This window comes from Oncorhynchus keta, chromosome 3, assembly GCF_023373465.1.
Source record: "Oncorhynchus keta strain PuntledgeMale-10-30-2019 chromosome 3, Oket_V2, whole genome shotgun sequence".
Taxonomy (NCBI): domain Eukaryota; kingdom Metazoa; phylum Chordata; class Actinopteri; order Salmoniformes; family Salmonidae; genus Oncorhynchus; species Oncorhynchus keta.
The window spans coordinates 1,437,917-1,458,286 of NC_068423.1; the positions used below are offsets into that span (position 1 = coordinate 1,437,917).

Here is a 20,370-nt window from a genome sequence, read left to right on the forward strand (position 1 = left end):
TGTGGAGGTGGCACAGGATGAGCTAGACCGTGAAGGCGTACTGGAGATCTTGAGAGCAGTGATGGCACAGGACGTGCAAGGCTAGGGATGTGCACAGGAGGCCTGGTGCGTGAGGCTGGCACCAACTTCACCAGCCGACTACCACGCACCTCAGGACGAGTATGGAGCGCTGACCCAGGTGCCATCAAATCCCTGACACGTTCCGTCGGGCGAATTCCATGCCAAAAGCACCAACACAGCAACTCCCTCATTTCTCTCTCCTCCAATTTTCCCCATTAACTCCTTCACAGTCTCTGCTTCGCTCACCTCCAACACCGGTTTTGGTCTCCTCCTTGGCTCCTCACGATAAACAGGGAGAGTTGGCTCAGGTCTGACTCCTGACTCTGCCACACTCTCCCTGAGCCCCCCAATACATTTTTGGGGCTGACTCTCAGGCTTCCATCCGCGTCGCCGTGCTGCCTCCTCATACCAGCGCCTCTCCGCTTTTCCGCCTCCAGTTTTTCCTTGGGGCGGCGATATTCTCCAGGCTGAGCCCAAGGTCCTTCACCGTCCAGTTCGTCCTCATCTTTGGGCTGCTCCTGTTGCCTCTTCTCCTGCTGCACCTTTGGGCGGCTACACTCCCCTGGTTTAGCCCAGGGTCCTCTCCCATCGAGGATTTCCTCCCATGTCCAGAAATTCTTATTGCGCATCTCCTCTTTGGGCTGCTCCTGCCTGTTGACACGTTGCTTGGTCCGTTTACGGTGGGTGATTCTGTAACGGTTTTCTAGGTGTGGTGAAGGAGAGTCGGACCAAACTGCAGCGTGTAGATTGCGATCCATGTTTAATGAACAAAAACGTAACACTAATCTAAAATACAAAACTACAAAACAAAGAACGTAACGAAAACCGAAACAGCCTATACTAGTGAAAACTAACACAGACAGGAACAAGGACACTAAGGACAATCACCCACAAAACAACCAAAGAATATGGCTGCCTAAATATGGTTCCCAATCAGAGACAACGATAAACACCTGCCTCTGATTGAGAACCACCCCAGACAGCCATAGACTCTGCTAGATCACCCCACTAGCTACAATCCCACTATATACCAAAACCCCAAGACAAAACACACCACAATACAAAAACCCCATGCCACACCCTGGCCTGACCCAATACATTACATTTACATTTAAGTCATTTAGCAGACGCTCTTATACATTTAAGTCATTTAGCAGACGCTCTTATAAACACAAAATACTTCGACCAGGGCGTGACACTTATTCTAAAATGGATGAGAAAGAAATCCCCTCATCAATCTACACACAATACCACATAATGATAAAGCAAAAACAGGTTTTTAGAAATGTTAGCAAATTTGACATGCAGTTGATAGTGCGTGTCAGAGCAAAAACCAAGCCATGAAGTCAAAGGAATTGTCTGTAGAGCTCTGAGACAGGATTGTGTCGAGGCACAGATCTGGGGAAGAGTACCAAAAATGTCTGCAGCATTATTAAAGGTCCCCAAGAACACAGTGGCCTCCATCATTCCTAAATGGAATAAGTTTGGAACCACCAAGATTATGTACAGTATGTGTGCCATTCAGAGCGTGAATGGGCAACACAAAATATTTAAATGAATGGGGTAAGGTAGTAAGTGCCAGGTGCACTGGTTTGAGTGCGTCAAGAACTGCAACGCTGCTGGGTTTTTAACTCTCAACAGTTTCCAGTGTGTATCAAGAATGGTCCACCACCCAAAGGACATCCAGCCAACTTGACACAACTGTGGGAAGCATTGCAGTCAACATGGGCCAGTATCCCAATGGAACACTTTTGAAACCTTTTAGAATCAATGCCCTGACGAATTGAGTCAGTTCTAATGTTTTGTACACTCAGTGTGTGTGCGTGCAAATATATAAATATACAGTTGAAGTCAGATATTTACAAACACTTAGAGTCATTAAAACTCCAACATGATTTGCACTTTTCGCACCAAAGTATGTTCATTTCTAGGAGACAGAACGGTCTCCTTCCGGAGCGGTATGACAGCTGCGTAGTTCCATGGTGTTGATACTTGCGTAATATTGTTTGTACAGATGAACATGGTACCTTCAGGCGTTTGGAAATTGCTCCCAAGCAAAGATGCACTGAGTTTGAAGGTAGGCCTTGAAATGCATCCACAGATACACCTCCAATTGACTCAAATTATGTCAATTAGCCTATCAGAGGCTTCTAAAGCTTTGACATTATTTTCTGGAATTGTACAAGCTGTTTAAAGGCACAGTCAACTTTGTGTATGTTAACTTATGACCCACTGGAATAGTGATATAGTGAATTATAAGTTAAATAATCTGTCTGCAAACAATTGTTCTAAAAAATACTTGTTTCATGCACAAAGTAGATGTCCTAACAAACTTGCCAATACTATAATTTGTTAACAATTCATTTTGGGAGTGGTTGAAAAACGAGTTTTAATGACTCCAAGCTAAGTGTATGTAAACTTCCAACATCTACTGTGTATGTTTAAATATATATATATATTACACTGAGCATAGACCCCTTCCTTTTGCTCTCAGAACAGTCTCATTTCATTGTAGCATGGACTCTACAAGGTGTTGTAAGCGTTCCACAGGGATGCTGGCCCATGTTGACTCCAATGCTTCCCACAGTTGTGTCAAGTTGGCTGGATTTCCTAAAGTTATTCAGCCAGACAGCTCCCACTCCCAATGGACTCTCCACCATCCTACCTAGACTAGAATGGAGACATGGAGTCTCCAGAATTCCCCACCTCTCTATAAGTGGGTGGGGAGAAAGTAGTCTTTTGCTGCTACATCTAGAGCGGCTGAGGTCGAGTAGAGGGGGAGGCTGGTTGAAAAGAAAGGGGCTATAGGCCCTATTACACATTATAGAGCAGCCAGGCCAGTTAAAATATAAATGGAAGCCCCTTTTGTATTACAGATTTCTCATGGTTATTAGAGGCATGAATTTTTTTTCTCTCTTACATAAGTACTTCCACACAACTGAGCTGGACAATTGTGCTCAGCTCTGCACTACTGAACTATTCACTGTGCCACTCCCAGCTATGAAACTACATGTTGACTGATGTGTGTGTTGTGGTTATTTACTGAGCCGCAGCGGCAGTTGTGTTAATGAGACATTGTTTACAGGCTGCTGTGTGGAGAGAGATAGAGACAGACTGTCAGGCTTTAGGAAGGGAAAAGGATATCCCCATATCTCGTACACACTCCACGCTCCCTTAACAGTCACTTGCACTCCACAAATATGAATGATCACACTCTCAAATATATCTAAACACTCCATGCAAGTACTCTGAACACATTTGGGACACTCACAGTGGCCATGTCGAAATGTGGCTTGCCTGCTACTTACTTCAGCTGCATAATGTGTAATGACAAAGCAAAAATATGTTGATGTGTTAGGGGATCTGTAAGATATGGCATTTGTTGTTATATTTGCATTGTGAAGGTGTTTTATGGGATCACTGTTGATGGATTGATTCTCCCTGTGTGGAGGGTGGATTTACTAAATCATGATTGATTGATCCTGCGGATTCGATGCCCGATGACATCCAAAACTTTCAGAGTAGGAGTTTATCCCCCACTACCACCATTCATCTTTTTTCCCCTTATTTATTTCTCTCTACCTCTTCCTCTCTCTCTTACACATCTCTGTCTCATATATATATATATATACACACAGTGGGGCAAAAAGTATTTAGTGAGGCACCAATTGTGCAAGTTCTCCCACTTAAAAAGATGAGAGAGGCCTGTAATTTCCATCATAGGTACACTTATGACAGACAAAATGAAAGAAAAAGGTACACTTATGAGAGACAAAATGAGAAAAGAAAATCCAGAAAATCACATTGTAGGATTTTTAATGAATTTATTTGAAAATTATGGTGGAAAATAAGCATTTGGTCAATAACAAAAGTTTATCTCAATACTTTGTTATATACCCTTTGTTGGCAATGACAGAGGTCAAATGTTTTCTGCAAGTCTTCACAAGGTTGTCACGCACTGTTGCTGGTATTTTGGCCCATTCCTCCATGCAGATCTCCTGTTGCTGGGCAACGATGAATTTCAACTCCCTCCAAAGATTTTCTATGGGGTTGAGATCTGGAGACTGGCTAGGCCACTCCAGGACCTTGAAATGCTTCTTACGAAGCCACTCTTTTGTTGCCTGGGAAGTGTGTTTGGGATCATTGTCATGCTGAAAGACCCAGCCACGTTTCATCGTCAATGCTTTTGCTGATGGAAGGAGGTTTTCACTCAAAATCTCACGATACATGGCCCCATTCATTCGTTCCTTTACACGGATCAGTCGTCCTGGTCCCTTTGCAGAAAAACTGCCTCAAAGCATGATGTTTCCACCCCCATGCTTCACAGTAGGTATGGTGTTCTTTTGGATGCAACTCAGCATTCTTTGTCCTCCAAACACGACGAGTGGAGTTTTTACCAAAAAGTTATATTTTGGTTTCATCTGACCATATGACATTCTCCCAATCTTCTTCTGGATCATCCAAATGCTCTCTAGCAAACTTCAGACGGGCCTGGACATGTACTGGCTTTAAGCAGGGGGACACGCCTGGCACTGCAGGATTTGAGTCCCTGGCGGCGTAGTGTGTTACTGATGGTAGGCTTTGTTACTTTGGTCCCAGTTCTCTGCATGTCATTCACTAGGTCCCCCCGTGTGGTTCTGCGATTTTTGCTCACCGTTCTTGTGATCATTTTGACCCCACGGGGTGAGATCTTGCATGGAGCCCCAGATCGAGGGAGATTGTCTGTCACGTTCTTTCAAAATCGAACCCAGAAGCAGACCAGGACAAGGAAAGTAGGAAGAAGGTGAGTATTTATTTACAAGTGAATGTGAATGGGTAGATATATCCAGGTGGCGTAGCGGGCAGCGGTGGTGAGTTGATGGGAGTAAATAGGTGGATCCAATGGGGTAGCGGAATCCTCCGACGACCAGGCGGGAATGGGGTAAATGATCCGGGTGATTAACTGAAGACAGAACAAACGGAGGTACGTTTAAGGCAAGCAATACGTAAAAAAACAACAAAACAAATTCTATCCAACTTGAGGCTGATACTATGGCACAACATACTGTTCATGGCTAACGATCTGGCAGGGAATGGATGTCAGGTCTGGGCTTATGAAGAGGAGAGATGATGATCAGGACCAGGTGTGCAGATAGCTGATGGGATACAGGTGTGGGTAATCAGAACTCCCAACTGGCTACATTGCAACCAGACAGGGTGCGTTCCAGGACTCCGAAAAAAACACTCCAGGACAGAACACAGGCAAAAAACAGACTCAGGAAACGGGATTCGTGACAGTATCAGTGGTCTTGTATGTCTTCCATGTCCTAATAATTGCTCCCACAGTTGATTTCTTCAAAACAAGCTGCTTACCTATTGCAGATTCAGTCTTCCCAGCCTGGTACAGGTCCACAATTTTGTTTCTGGTGTCCTTTGACAGCTCTTTGGTCTTGGCCATAGTGGAGTTTGGAGTGTGACTGTTTGAGGTTGTGGACAGGTGTCTTTTATACTGATAACAAGTTCAAACAGGTGCCATTAACCTGTTGCGACGAGCAATCCCGTATCCGGGAGCGTAATTATAGCCTCAAGCTCATTACCATAACGCAATGTTAACTATTCATGAAAATCGCAAATGAAATTAAATAAATATATTGGCTCACAAGCTTAGCCTTTTGTTAACAACACTGTCATCTCAGATTTAAAAAAAAAAATGCTTTTCAACCATAGCTACACAAGCATTTGTGTAAGAGTATTGATAGCTAGCATAGCATTAAGCCTAGCATTAAGCAGGCAACATTTTCACAAAAACAAGAAGATCATTCAAATAAAATAATTTACCTTTGAAGAACTTCGGATGTTTTCAATTAGGAGACTCTCAGTTAGATAGTAAATGTTCAGTTTTTCCCAAAATATTATTTGTGTAGGAGAAATCGCTCCGTTTTGTTCATCACGTTTGTCTAAGAAAAAAAACAGAAAATTCAGTCATTACAACGCAAACCTTTTTCCAAATTTACTCCATAATATCGACAGAAACATGGCAAACGTTGTTTAGAATCAATCCTCAAGGTGTTTTTCACATATCTATTTGATGATAAGTCACTCGTGGCAGTTTGGTTTCTCCTCTGTTCAAAATGGAACAATGCACGCACCTGGAGATTACGCAATAGTTTCGACGGAGGACACCGAGCGGACACCTGGTAATTGTAGTCTCTTATGGTCAATTTTCCAATGATATGCCTACAAATACGTCACAATGCTGCAAACACCTTGGGGAAAAGACAGAAAGTGTAGGCTCATTCCTTGCGCATTCACAGCCATATAAGGAGACATTGGAACACAGCGCCTCAAATCTGGCTCACTTCCTGTATGAAATTCCATCTTGGTTTCGCCTGTAGCATTAGTTCTGTGGCACTCACAGACAATATCTTTGCAGTTTTGGAAACGTCAGTGTTTTCTTTTCAAAGCTGTCAATTATATGCATGGTCGATCATCTTTTCGTGACAAAATATCTTGTTTAAAACGGGAAAGTTTTTCATCCAAAAATGAAATACTGCCCCCAGAGGTTCAAGAGGTTAATACAGGTAACGAGTGGAGGACAGAGGAGCCTCCTAAAGAATAAGTTAGAGGTCTGTGAGAGCCAGAAATCTTGCTTGTTTGTAGGTGACCAAATACTTATTTTCCACCATAATTTGCAAATAAATTCATTAAAAATCATACAATGTGATTTTTTTCCCCTCATTTTGTCTGTCATAGTTGAAGTGTACCTATGATGAAAATTACAGGCCTCTCTCATATTTTTAAGTGGGAGAACTTGCACAATGGGTGGCTGACTAAATACTTTTTTTGCCCCACTGTTTGTATATATATAAATAATATTTCCATCCCTCTTTCAATAGGTGACAGGCACCTTAATCCAGTGAGACAGATGTGTCATCAGTACTACTGATGCATGCCTGCCTTCCTGCAAGAGGACACGAGGGAGGGATGTAGGACTTAAAGAGAGAGGGAGTACGCACATCGGTGTGTGTGTGTGTGTGTGTGTGTGTGTGTGTGTGTGTGTGTGTGTGTGTGTGTGTGTGTGTGTGTGTGTGTGTGTGTGTGTGTGTGTGTGTGTGTGTGTGTGTGTGTGTGTGTGTGTGTGTGTGTGTGTGTGTGTGACTGAGAGAAAGAGAGAGAGTTTGGGAGAAGGAGAGAGAGGCAGATATATAGTGAGATGCTGGCTGGGTAAGGTGGAGTGAGAGGCAGTGATGTCAGAGGATGTAGACAAAGGCAGCCAGTCAGCTTCTTTTACCTGTGTTATGCTGTTGTGTTCACTAGGCAATGAACCTTGGCCTCACAGCACACCCAAACGACCACTGATAGTGTGTGTGCGTGCATGTGTGTTGTTGGGTTTCCTGGACAATTGTCCTTGGCCTCCTGCATACCTCTGTAGTACAACTGATATGGGCTGAGTAGCATACACAGAAACACACACCCTCTGGTGGGAGGTGCAACACAGCAGACAGACAAAGAAAGCCACATATATATGTAGGGGTGTTCACATATACCCTTCTCCCCTATGTGGTCACTATCTACTGCTCCTGACCAGGAACCTATGCGTGTGTGTGTGGATGTGTCTGTGCGTGCTTGTGTGGGTTTCTTTGTTTCTATTGTATTTGGGAGTTTGGATATATTCGCCTATGTTTCAGTGTAAGATATAATTCCAATGAATGAACATGTTTTACAAGTTTGCTGACAAACTCCTTTGCATCGACAGGGGAGTGTTTGTGTTTATTCCTACAGTGGCTAGGAATGCAGGTGGGATGGGTGTGGCTTAGTGAATGACCATACAAGCAGCGCTCCTTGATTTGAAAGTTCATTCGAAGTTATACATCCAACATATCATGTAAATAACCAACACCTGCATAGCAGATCATTGTTCTTATCACGGGTTATATATTCCTTATATTCAGCACCACCCTGACTTCAACATGTGTGAAAATCGAGTGTTTCTACAGTACCAGTCAAAAGTTTGGACACATTTGCTCAATCAGGGGTTTTTATTTATTTTTACTATTTTCTACATTGTAGAATAGTAGTGAAGACATCAAAACCATATAGTAACCAAAAGTGTTCAACAAATCAAAATATATTTTAGATTTGAAATTCTTCAAAGTAGCCACCCTTTACCTTGATGACAACTTTGCACACTCTTGGCATTTTCTCAACCAGCTTCATGAGGTTGTCACCTGGAATGCATTTCAATTAACAGGTGTGCCTTGTTAGAAGGTCATTTGTGGAATTTATTTTCTTCTTAATACATTTGAGCCAATCAGTTGTGTTGTGACAAGGTAGGGGTGGTATACAGAGAAGCCCTATTTGGTAAAAGACAAGGTCTATATTAATGCAAGAACAGCTCAACTAAGCACATAGAAATGACAGTCCATCATTACTTTAAGACATGAAGGTCAGTCAATGTGGAAAATTTCAAGAACTTTTAACATTTCTTCAAGTGCAGTAGCAAAAACCATCAAGCGCTATGATGATCCTACAGAATGGCGCTGACAGAGATGTCATGTCCTTCATGTCCTTAGGAAACCCTTAGTAATTTGCTTTATTATGTATTATTTTTTGCATTGTTAGCCCGGAAAACCTCAAGTGTTATTACATACAGACGGGAAGAACTATTGGATATAAAAGCGACGTCAAATTAACAACATTACAACCAGGAATATGACTTTCCCGAAGCGGATCCTTTGTTTGGACCTCCACCCTGGACATGGGATCTTATCCCAGAGGCCGACCCAAAACAACGCGGTCACCGCAGGAGCGGCCTACTGGTCAGACTTAGAAGGCGAGCACACCATCCACCGCTTCCGAGCATATTACTCGCCAATGTCCAATCTCTAGACAACAAGGTGGATGAAATTAGGGCATGAGTTGCCTTCCAGAGAGACATGAGAGATTGTAGCATTCTCCGTTTCACAGAAACATCGCTCACTCGGGATATGTTGTCAGAGTCAGTACAGCCACCCGGTTTCTTCATGCATCGTGATGACAGAAACAAATCTCTCAGGTAAGAATAAGGGCGGGGTGTATGCCTGATGATTAACGACTCATGGTGTAAACATAACAACATACAGGAACTCAAGTCCTCTTGTTCACCTAGACCTAGAATTCTTTACAATCAAATGCCCACCGCATTATCTACCAAGAGAGTTCTCTTCAATTATAGTCACACCTGTGTAAATCCCCCCCAAGCAGATACCTAGACGACCCTGAAAGAACTTCACTGGACTCTATGTAAACTGGAAACCATATATCCTGAGGCTGAATTTATTGTAGCTGGGTATTTTAACAAAGCTAATCTGAGAACAAGCCTTCCTAAATTCTATCAGCATATTGAATGCGCGACACGAGCTGGTAGCATTCTGGACCATTGCTACTCTAAGTTCCACGATGCATACAAAGCTCTCCCCCGCCCTCCCTTTGGCAAATCTAACCATGACTCCATTTTGTTGCTACCAGCCTATAGACAGAAACTAAAACAGGAAACGCCCTTGCTCAGGTCTATCCATTGCTGGTCTGACCAATCTTCAAGATTGCTTCAATCACATGGACTGGGCTATATTCCGGGTAGCCTCCGACAAGAACATTGACGTATACGCTGACATGGTGAGCGAGTTTATTAGCAAGTGCATCGGTGATGTTGAACCCACTCTGACTATTAAAACCATCCCTAACCAGAAACCCTGGATTGATGGCAGCATTCGCACAACACTGAAAGCGCGAACCATCGCTTTTAATCATGACAAGGCAACTGGAAACATGACCGAATACAAATGCCAACTCATAATTGGTTAAAATCAAACAATGCACACCAATGATGTAATTGGAAACATTTTCTTCCTCTTATCTTTTTTACTACAAAACCTAAATGTGCAATTTTCACATACATTGAGTAAACAACACATTAAGAACACCTGTTCTTTCCATGACACACTGATGTATTGACTTTCCCTCCTGGGTGAGGATTAAAGAAAGTCTCCCCCTCTCCCACCAGAGAGGAAGGGGGGGGGGGCAGTTCTAGGATTTTAATGACCGGTCGTAAACTTCCTCTCTCATTCACTGCCGTATGGAGAAGTCCAAAATCCTTTGTGTGTAGAGAGAAACTCTGCCTCAAAACTTTAACATCAGAAGGTTGGATATTGAAACAATATGTCTAACGTAAATAATGTGGGAAATGGTTGGTGGGGCTCCAAACAATAATAATGTCAAATCAGTTGTTTTGTGATATCATTAAGGATTGTATAACAGTAATTCTGCAAATGTATACGTCCCAGTTATCAGATTTACATCTAAATGTTGTGGAACCTATATGATTAAATATGAAACTATTTGTGAGAAGCTGAAATGTGATTTTAGCCTTCTAAATGAGATCATTGTTTTTCATATAGACTTTTGCCAAGTCAGTATCCCCTCCCACGTGAGCACAGACATTGTGGCAACATGATGGAACCGCCCTCCAAGGTGAGGGCATTAAAGGACTCCTAACAAAATGTACATTTGGCCAGATAGCATGGAGCGGTGACTACATGGCTGACAAATGGTTTAAAACTATAAGACCAGTACATTTGCCGGGTTGTTACTGGCGTGTAAAATTTTTCAAAATGACTAAACCTGTATACGTGCAGCGTGAGCTGAATACGTGACAAATGGTCTAAAACTACAAGGCCCTCTTAAACTAGACAAGGACACCGAAGATGAGAAAAAAATAACATTCTAGAAGAAAAAGAAACGCACACCTATTTAGGTGAGGTGCTGGCTAGCGGAGTAGAAAACTTGAAAATAAAAGAGAGCCGCACACTCTAGGAGCTCAGATGCAAAAATTTAATTACCAACGTTTCGACAGCCAAGCTGTCTTCATCAGGGTATAAAAAAGATAACATTACCCTATCAAACGACCATTGGAACGTCTGATGTATCCAGTTAAACGGACACATCCAGAACAAAGAAAGCTACTACTACAACTACTAAGGGCATGGTGACCTCTGGTGGACAACCAGAGACTTACACAACCAGAGAATATCTGTCAAACTATTCGTCACAGACTGATCGGGTAATTTCCATAGGCAGAGATGACAAAGACATACAAGCGTAAATATGCACATTGATTTTCTAAATCCGAATGAGCGGTTGTTAGGGTGCTAAATATCCATATTTACGATGAGCGTATTATTGAATTGTATACACAATCCTTTGTCTCTCCTTCTCCCGCTCTTTCTTTCCCCACCCCATTCATTGTGTAATAAGCTGTCATATCGGGTTCGTCCATTAGGGACTTTTCATTACATTATGTTGGTAATCAATTCAACCTATACTGTGTGTGTGTGTATTTCTGTGTGATTATTTTGTTAGTTAGTAAATAAATAATTACGCCAATTTGTGTAAGCTGAGTCATCATGTAGACTGGGGTTTGTGCAGATTTATAGAATATTACGATGTTCAGAATGAGACTGATATGAGGTTAGTTGTTTAGTTGATAAGAAACAGGAACTAGTTGGGATACTGTTCATCATTAAAGAGAAACTGCCCCTAAAAACGCATTTTCCTTTTGAAAAAGGCCTATGTGGCATCGATACGAGTCAGAAACATTTATTACATTGTCAAAATTGACTACAACGTGTAAATAGGATAATTTATGAATGAAGTCAGTTTCGTCTAAAACGTAATGTTAAACGAGGGATAACATACTATGGGGAGTCACACTCTCGCAACTTCGGTTGAAGGATCTACAATCGTACCTGACAAGGCCAATAAAAATCCATGCCTCATACGAAGCCCTGCCTTCCACAGCTGATACGCGTGAGGCATGGACTCATTCCTTCAATTTAATACCACCCTTCACCAAGCCCAGGAACAGGCAGTGCGGGGCCAAACAGGTGTTGGACCTTGTTTCCCTGGTTCCAGGGAACAGTAGTTATAGTCATAATGACCCACAACAGACCACCCAGACCAAACCCTGCCTGATGAGGTGATCTGGGTATTGCGAACACGGCACGCTGCCAAGTTACTTTCCCCTGTCCCAGCTGTTAGCACACTTAGAGAAGTGACATCCAAGCGATAAAACCACACAAAAGTTTGTGGTGATGCCCAACTCGCCCCAGCACATATCTCCTATAGTCAACCCTTTAAACAACGCCCAAGATGCTGCCAGACCTCTGGTGGAGTGAGCACATACACAGCTAGGTAAACCTTGCTCCTGGTTGCTAAATGCCAGGGAGGAAGCGCCCTGCTTAGAGAGCGCCCTGCCGCTACTTGGATTCGCAGAACAGACAAATAGCTGGTTACATAACTGGATATCCCGGGTTCGTTCAATGTACGTGTGCAAAGCTCGTACCGGAAACAGGGCAAAAATCTCTGTTGCTTTTCAGAAGCAAAGGAAGAGGTTGAAAGGGAAATAGCTCAAAAGCGAAGGACCTTTAGATATAGCCATGACTTTCGGAGCGAAGGCTACATTTGGACTCAATGTCACCTTAGTCGCCCAGGGCGAACTGAGTACAGGACGGGTGTATGGGTAACGCGTGGAGGTCCCCAACAAGTTTAGCCGAGGCCAAAGTAATGAGCAGGGATATTTTGTAGGAGAGGATCTTCAGATCCACTGACTTCAGAGGCTCAAAGGGGGCCACACCCAGCGTCTCCAAAAACATTGCCATGTCCCATGTTGGTGCAATAGGTTTAGATACCAGTCTGAGACCACATACACCTTTCAAGAACTGCACCACTAGGGGATGTGCCTCAGGTGTGGTTCTGTCAATTCCCACATTCCCTCACAAAGCACTGAAAATGAACAAGCCCCTTCTCTTGGCACCAGAGCTCAAACGCTTATACACATACAGCCCTCTCGTGGAGGGCGCCCTTTGCAGACTGATTGGTAGCATTAACATTCGAAGGTAAACCCCTAGTCATCAGATTGGCCCTCTCAGTGGCCAGGCCCATAGGAATCAAATCTCCGGACTCTCGTGCCAAACCTTTCCATGTGCCTGGGAAAACAGGTCCTTGCACAACTGGAGTTGCCATGGGTCTCCATCTAAAAGGCGAACCAAGACTGCCTGGGTCAACGGGAGCCACAATAATTAATGATAAGCCCTCCCGGCGCACCCTATCCAACATCGGCTGAATCAGAACCACTGGCGGAAACACATAAAGAAGGGTCCGAGGCCACTGGTGCACCAGAGCGTCTGTTACCAGAGCCAACTGTCCCAACAGTTGATGCGTAAAGACCTACGTTGGCTCTGCCAAACCGCTCCTATATCTGGGAAACCACCCAGGAGTGTATTCTCCACTCCTGAGGAAGGGGATCCCCTGCATATCAGATCTGCACCCGAGTTGAGGCAACCGGGAACATGCACCGCCCGAAGTCAGAGCAAATGTGCAACTCAACAGGGAGCGAGCCAAATCTTTAGAATAGACAATAGACATAGAATGTCATTCTAGTTCTGGTAAGACAGCTGAAGTTGTACTCTATACACAACTTATTTTCATTTGCTAGGTGAAGTGTTAGCATGCCGTCTTTATAAGCACATCAATATTATATTTACATCAGAAAATGTTTTGTCTTTGTAACTTGAACACACCCATTGGATTTTTGTTAATAAATGTATCTATACTCAAGCTGGATGGCATTTGTACAATGTCCATATGTGCAGGTTGGCATGTATTGTATTGAGTCTTGCCATGGATGCAGAACTTAGAAAACAAAAATGTAAGGTTAGGGTTAGGTTAGCAGTGTGGTTAGAGTTTAGGGTTACTGTTATGTTTAAAATGTCATATTTCATGTTCCAGCTAGTGACCTCTCTGCAGAACTGCCTCCAGTACATGAGTCATCTCATGAGTCATCTCAATGAATGCCAGCCTGCTCCACATGGAGCCTACTCCTGTTTGGATATTAGTAGTTCTGGGATGTGTGCCCCGGGAAAGTTCTTACAGTAGACATAAGGAGAGATGAGAAAAACTAGCCAGTTAGATAATGTGTTGTAGGACAGCTGAGCTGACTGAAAACCGGGCATTCAACTAGCAGTTGATATATTTTCCACGGTAACGCGTCTTTACATGGCGTGATGAAACTTCAAGTTGCAAGCTATTTTTTGGTAGTAAGGTGTGAAGAACAAGTGTCTCATGAAACACATTCCAGACAGTGGTTCTTGCTATCATGGTATAACTGTGCTTTGACATCTGTCAATTAATACTGTCAAAAAATACTTATCTAAGTATCAGCTGGCTAGATAGGCTAGCCAGCTGCAGCTATACCCAAGTTATGCTAGGTAGCTGCTGTCAGGTTGGCTAAACACAAGGTCAGTGCAGGCTTTAGCCTACACATAGAACTGAATTAACAGATCATCTGAGATGGTAAGTCAGTCAGGAGGGGAGAAGTCCTCATCTTCTAAACTTCTCTGCATATCAAAGCTAGCTTAGCTTACCTCACTGTCACTACACACAACTGCACTTGTTTGTTGTGATTAAATGGCAAAGACACACCCAAGAAACGTCCACACCAAACTACACCGCCAAGACAACTCTCGTTTGCCTTCAGTCATGGCCACTAGCATTTCTTAATGAGCAAGCTGATAACCGAGGCCAAATCAGGAAGTTCAGCCCCCCTTTAAATGTGCAGAACAGTAATCTGTCTCCATCCATTGTTTCTACATAGCCATCCACCTTTTAAATAACCCCTCAAACTATAGAAATATAACTTCATGCCAACCTGTGTGCCTGTCTTTCTCTGTGTTGCAGAACACTCCAGTGGGCACCTCAGTCTACCAGGTGAATGCCACAGACCCAGACCAAGGCACGGGGGGCAGTGTGCTCTTCTCTTTCCAGCCCCCCTCTTCCTTTTTCTCCATCGATGGAGCCCGTGGTACAGTCACTGTCACCAGGGCTCTGGATTATGAGACCACATCGGCCTACCAGCTCACCGTCAATGCCACGGTGAGGGGATACACAAAATACAAACAAACTTAAACATCGATTTTATGAAGTAACAAGCATAACCATCTTGTCTATTTTATTTTGTTGTGGGTTAGGGTTAGGGTTAGTGTAAATAAATAAAATTCAACTGAGAATGGCATGGAAATGTTGGTATATTGTTGTGAAGTCAGGATTTTGTTCAGTAGGGCTAAGGTTTAAAAACTTTAAAAGAAAAGGAGCAAGTCCAGGTTTATGTCTGTTTTCTTCCCAATGAACATGACCCAGGGGTGACCATGCTTGTGTGTGTCTGTTCTCTCCCTCAGGACCAGGATAAGAAGCGCCCTCTGTCCAGTCTATCTAATTTAGCCATCACCATCACTGATGTTCAGGACATGGACCCCATCTTTACCAACTTACCCTACAGCACCAACATAGGGGAGGACGTCCCACCGGTCAGTAATGCTAAGTCTCACCCCCCTTTACATTACTTCTCCATCTCCTCCTTCGCTTCCCCGTATGGAAAATACATTTCAATATATTTAACTTCACCTAAAAATGTGTTTCAAATACATGTAGATACATTTGCATATTTGCTCAAATGCATGTAATGTCTGACAATGTTTCAGAAATGCATAGCCATTACATCTAGTTTACACGGTTGCAAAAGTAGTTCCTAATTCTGCTTCTTAAATTACTCTTTACGTGTTGATGAATAGAGAGCATTTTTTTGTGCCACCAAGCCAACACTTTTGCAGTGATATAATTTAAATTGTGATTGTGTGTAAAATGATGACCTACGATTTCACCAAATGTTTACATTCTGTCATAAGAGCACATGTTCAATATAATACAAATCAAGTTTTCCTATCTAAAGAGGTAAAAAAAAACAAGACTATTAGTAAGTGCTGTCTTCAGCTTAATTAAATAATGAAAAGGATTGAGTGTCAAAGTGTCGGTCTACGTCTTGTGCTTCGAGTGAGTGATACGTATGTACGGCTTTACAGTGGATGGTTAGCGGTGTTATGGTGCGTTCGTAATCAAGTGTAATTACGAGTTAAATCAGCCATGAATTACCTCATGGCGGGTGGAATGGAAGCTTGTGTGCAACAGGCAGGGTAAATGCAAGATTCACACATTTTTTTTAATTGTTAAAAAATGTATAGCCTGTTTATCGATGAGTAACAGGGTTGACGTGTTAGGCTCGACCCATTCAGTTTTTCATTCAGTTTTCTACTCTATTTTTTAAACATTTTCAAAAAGAGTAGAACCTGCTTTTACAGATTTTATCAGATTTTCAATGTTTCTTTGGAAATAAATATTTAAAAAGGAATAGTTTCATCATATTAAAACGAGAGTTCAATTCAAGTAACAGGATGGAGCTTAAAATGAGGGAAATACGTAAATGAATCGCTAATCACATGAAATAAATAACCATCTTCAAAAACAACTGTCAAAGCAACACAATAACTAGGGCTTTACAATGATGGTGCAAACTTGAAGTATTTTAGGGGGTTAGTGGGTTAAAATCTCCCTTGAACACACAGAGGTCCGTGTACGTGTGATTCATTTTTTTGTGTTAAAAAGGAGGAATCAACAATGTGAAAAACAGATTGCTTGTTTTTTTGCATATGAAACCAAATAATTATCTTGTTTTTGTATATGAAACCAAATAGCTTGATATTTCGATTTTCACGTGTGTGAGGTTAAATGTGGAATGCCTGCGCTGATCCTTAGCACAGGGATCCCTCAGGGGTGCGTGCTCAGTCCCCTCCTGTAATCCCTGTTCACTCGTGACTGCACGGCCAGACACGACTCCAACACCATCATTAAGTTTGCCGATGACACAACAGTGGTAGGCCTGATCACCAACAACGATGAGACAGCATATAGGGAGGTGGTCAGAGACCTGGCCATGTGATGCCAGGACAACAACGTCTCCCTCTACATGACCAAGACTAAGGAGATGATTGTGAACTACAGGAAAAGGAGGACCCGAGCACACCCCCATTCTCATCGATGGGGCTGTAGTGGAGCAGGTTGAGAGCTTCAGGTTACTTGGTGTCCACATCACCAACAAACTAACATGGTCCAAGCACACCAAGACAGTTGTGAAAAGGGCACAACAAAACCTATCCCCCCTCAGGAGACTGAAAATATTTGTCATGGGTTCTCAGATCCTCAAAAGGTTCTACAGCTGCATCATCGAGAGCATGACTGGTTGCATCACTGCCTGGTGTGGCAACTGCTCGGCCTCCGACAGCAAGGGACTAGAGAGGGTAGTGCGTACGGCCCAATACATCACTGGGGCCATGCTTCCTGCCACTAAGCTAAGGACCCTGGGTCTAAACACCTCCCTCTGCAACTGGATCCTGGACTTCCTGACGGACTGCCCCAGGTGGTAAGGGTAGGTAACAACACATTCACCACGCTGATCCTTAACACGGGGGCCCCTCAGGGGTGCATCCTGACCTCTATACCAGGCGGTGTCAGAGGAAGGCCCTGAAAATTGTCAAAGACTCCAGCTACCCTAGTCATAGACTGTTTTCTCTGCTACCGCATGGAAAGCAGTACCGGACCACCAAGTCGAGGTCCAAGAGACTTCTAAACAGCTTCTACCCCCAAGCCATAAGACTTTTGAACACCTAATCAAATGGCTACCCAAACTACTTGCCCCCATCGTTATTTGTTTTCATATACAAAATCGAAATCATTATTTGTTTTCAAATACAAAACAATATTATTTATTTATTTTTATTAAATGGTCTGTTTGGCTCCATTTTAACACAAAAAATAATTAACCACATGACATGGACCCACAGAGGTTGCATGTCAACATGTTGGCACTTTGGCAAGTGTTTATTCATATTGAAAATGATATTTATTGAATTCTGCATTTGGTCTATATTAAAGGGCACTTCATTTCATATAACAGGCTTTAAAATGCAATATTGGTGCATAATGTCTACGTAATATATTAAAGGGATATCATTTTGCAAATGGCACTCATTTTGCAAAACGACCCGGTACACGTTAAGTTCTGCCCGTTGTTGATCTCGTCAAGCATGGAGTCACTACATAGACTCACTACGTGTCCGATAGTATATCATGTGTGTCGTGATTTTTGTATTCATTTAAACGCATTTAAATGTGTGTTAGTGCTTTTGGTATGGTTTTGGTATGTGTCAAGAACAATAAAAAAGCATTTTGACAAAATATATTGTAGCACGGTAGCATATTTTTGACTGGGATTGAGAAAACTGAGGACGGATCAACAACATTGTAGTTACTCCACAATAGTAACCTAATTGACAGAGTGAAAAGAAGGAAGCCTGTACAGAATACAAATATTTCGAAATGTGCATCCAGTTTGCAACAAGGCACTAGTAGTATTGTACAAATTTGTGGCAAAGCAAATAACTTTTTGTCATGAATACAAAAGTGTTATGTTTAGAATGAATTTTTAGGTTTTTTGGTACGTGTCAAGTACAATAAAAAGCATTTTGACAAAAGATATTAGAAGACTATTAGAAGTGTAAGGGTTGTCGTCGGTGGAAGAAAGAGAGGACCAAAGTACAGCGTCGTTAGTGTTCATATTTAAGAAACTGAACACTTCAAAAATACAAAACAACAAAGTGACAACTGAAACAGTTCTCTGGTGCAGACAAACAAAGACAAAAAATAACCACCCACAAAACACAAAGGAAAACAGGCTACCTAAATATGGTTCTCAATCAGGGACAACGATAGACAGCTGCCTCTGACTGAGAACCATATCAGGCCAAACGCAGAAATAGAAAATATAGAAAAACATAGACTGCCCACCCCAACTCACGCCCTGACCATACTAAATAAAGACAAAACAAAGGAATAAAGGTCAGAACGTGACATCCCCCCCCTCCCCCAAAGGTGCAGACTCCGGCTGCAAAACCTGAACCTATTTGGGATTGTCTGGGTGGGCGTCTGTCCGCGGTGGCGGTTCTGGCGCGGGACGTGGACCCCACTTCACCACAATTTTTCTCCGCCTCATTGGCCGCCTCCATGGCCTCTTACGAGCGGCGACCCCGCCGCCGACCTCGGACTGGGGACCCTAGAAATGGGTCCCGAATGGACGGGAGACAGGACAGGCGGGAGACTCCTGCAGCGGCGGACAGGCGGGAGACTCCGGCAGCTCCGGAGTGAAGGGCGATTCTGGCATCGCCTGGCTGACTGACGGCTCTGGCAGCTCCTGGCTGACCGACGGCTCTGGAAGCTCCTGGCTGGCTGACGGCTCTGGAGGCTCCTGGCTGGCTGGCGGCTCCTGGCTGACTGGTGGCTCTGGCGGCTCCTGGCTGACTGGCGGCTCAGGACAGCCTGGCGGCTCTGGCGGCTCAGGACAGACTGGCGGCTCTTGCGGCTCTGGACAGACTGGCTGTTCTGGCGGCTCAGGACAGACTAGCGGCTCTGGCGGCTCAGGACAGACTGGCGGCTCTGGCGGCTCAGGACAGACTGGCGGCTCTTGCGGCTCTGGACAGACTGGCGGCTCAGGACAGACTGGCTGTTCTGGCGGCTCAGGACAGACTAGCGGCTCTGGCGGCTCAGGACAGACTGGCGGCACTGGTGGCTCAGGACAGACTGGCGGCTCATGACAGACTGCCGGCTCTGGCGGCTCAGGACAGACGGGAGACTCTGGCGGCTCAGGACAGACTGGCGGCACTGGTGGCTCAGGACAGACTGGCGGCTCATGACAGACTGCCGGCTCATGACAGACTGCCGGCTCTGGCGGCTCAGGACAGACGGGAGACTCTTGACGGCTCAGGACAGATGGGAGACGCTGGGCAGGCGAGAGCACATGTAGGGAGAAGACGGAGAAACACCCTGGTGCGGGGGGTTGCTCTTGAGCACCGAGCCTGACCAACCTTACCTGGTTGAATGCTCCCCGTAGCCAGGCCAGTGCAGCGAGGTGGAATAGCCCGCACTGGGCTGTGCTGGCGAACCAGGGATACCATTTATAAGGCTGGTGCCATGTACGCCGGCCCAAGGAGACGCACTGGAGACCAGATGCGTAGTGTCGGCTTCATGGCACCTGGCTCAATGCCCACTCTCGCCCGGCCGATACGAGGAGCTGGAATATACCGCACCGGGCTATGCACACGCACCGGGGACACCGTGCGCTCCACCGCACAACACTGTGCCTGTCCGGTCCCTCTCGCTCTCCGGTAAGCACTGGAAGTTGGCACAGGTCTCCTACCGAAACTCACCACACTCCCCGTGTGCCACCCCCAATACATTTTTGGGGCTGCCTCTCGGGCTTCCAGCCGCGCTGCCGTGCTGCCTCCTCATACCGGCGCCTCTCTGCTTTCGCTGCCTCCAGCTCTGCTTTGGAACGGCGATATTCCCCTGGCTGAG

The 20,370-nt window shown here is 44.2% G+C and overlaps 1 protein-coding gene across 1 annotated transcript in view; it reads left to right on the forward strand.

The window, feature by feature from the left end:
- LOC118363666 (cadherin-23-like) overlaps positions 1 to 20,370 on the forward strand; it is a 544,503-nt gene that overhangs the window by 174,968 nt on the left and 349,165 nt on the right. Inside the window, exons 7-8 of the mRNA XM_052486131.1 lie at positions 14,812 to 15,006; positions 15,309 to 15,437. Coding sequence (XP_052342091.1) covers positions 14,812 to 15,006; positions 15,309 to 15,437 — 324 coding nt within the window. The remainder of the gene's footprint in view (positions 1 to 14,811; positions 15,007 to 15,308; positions 15,438 to 20,370) is intronic.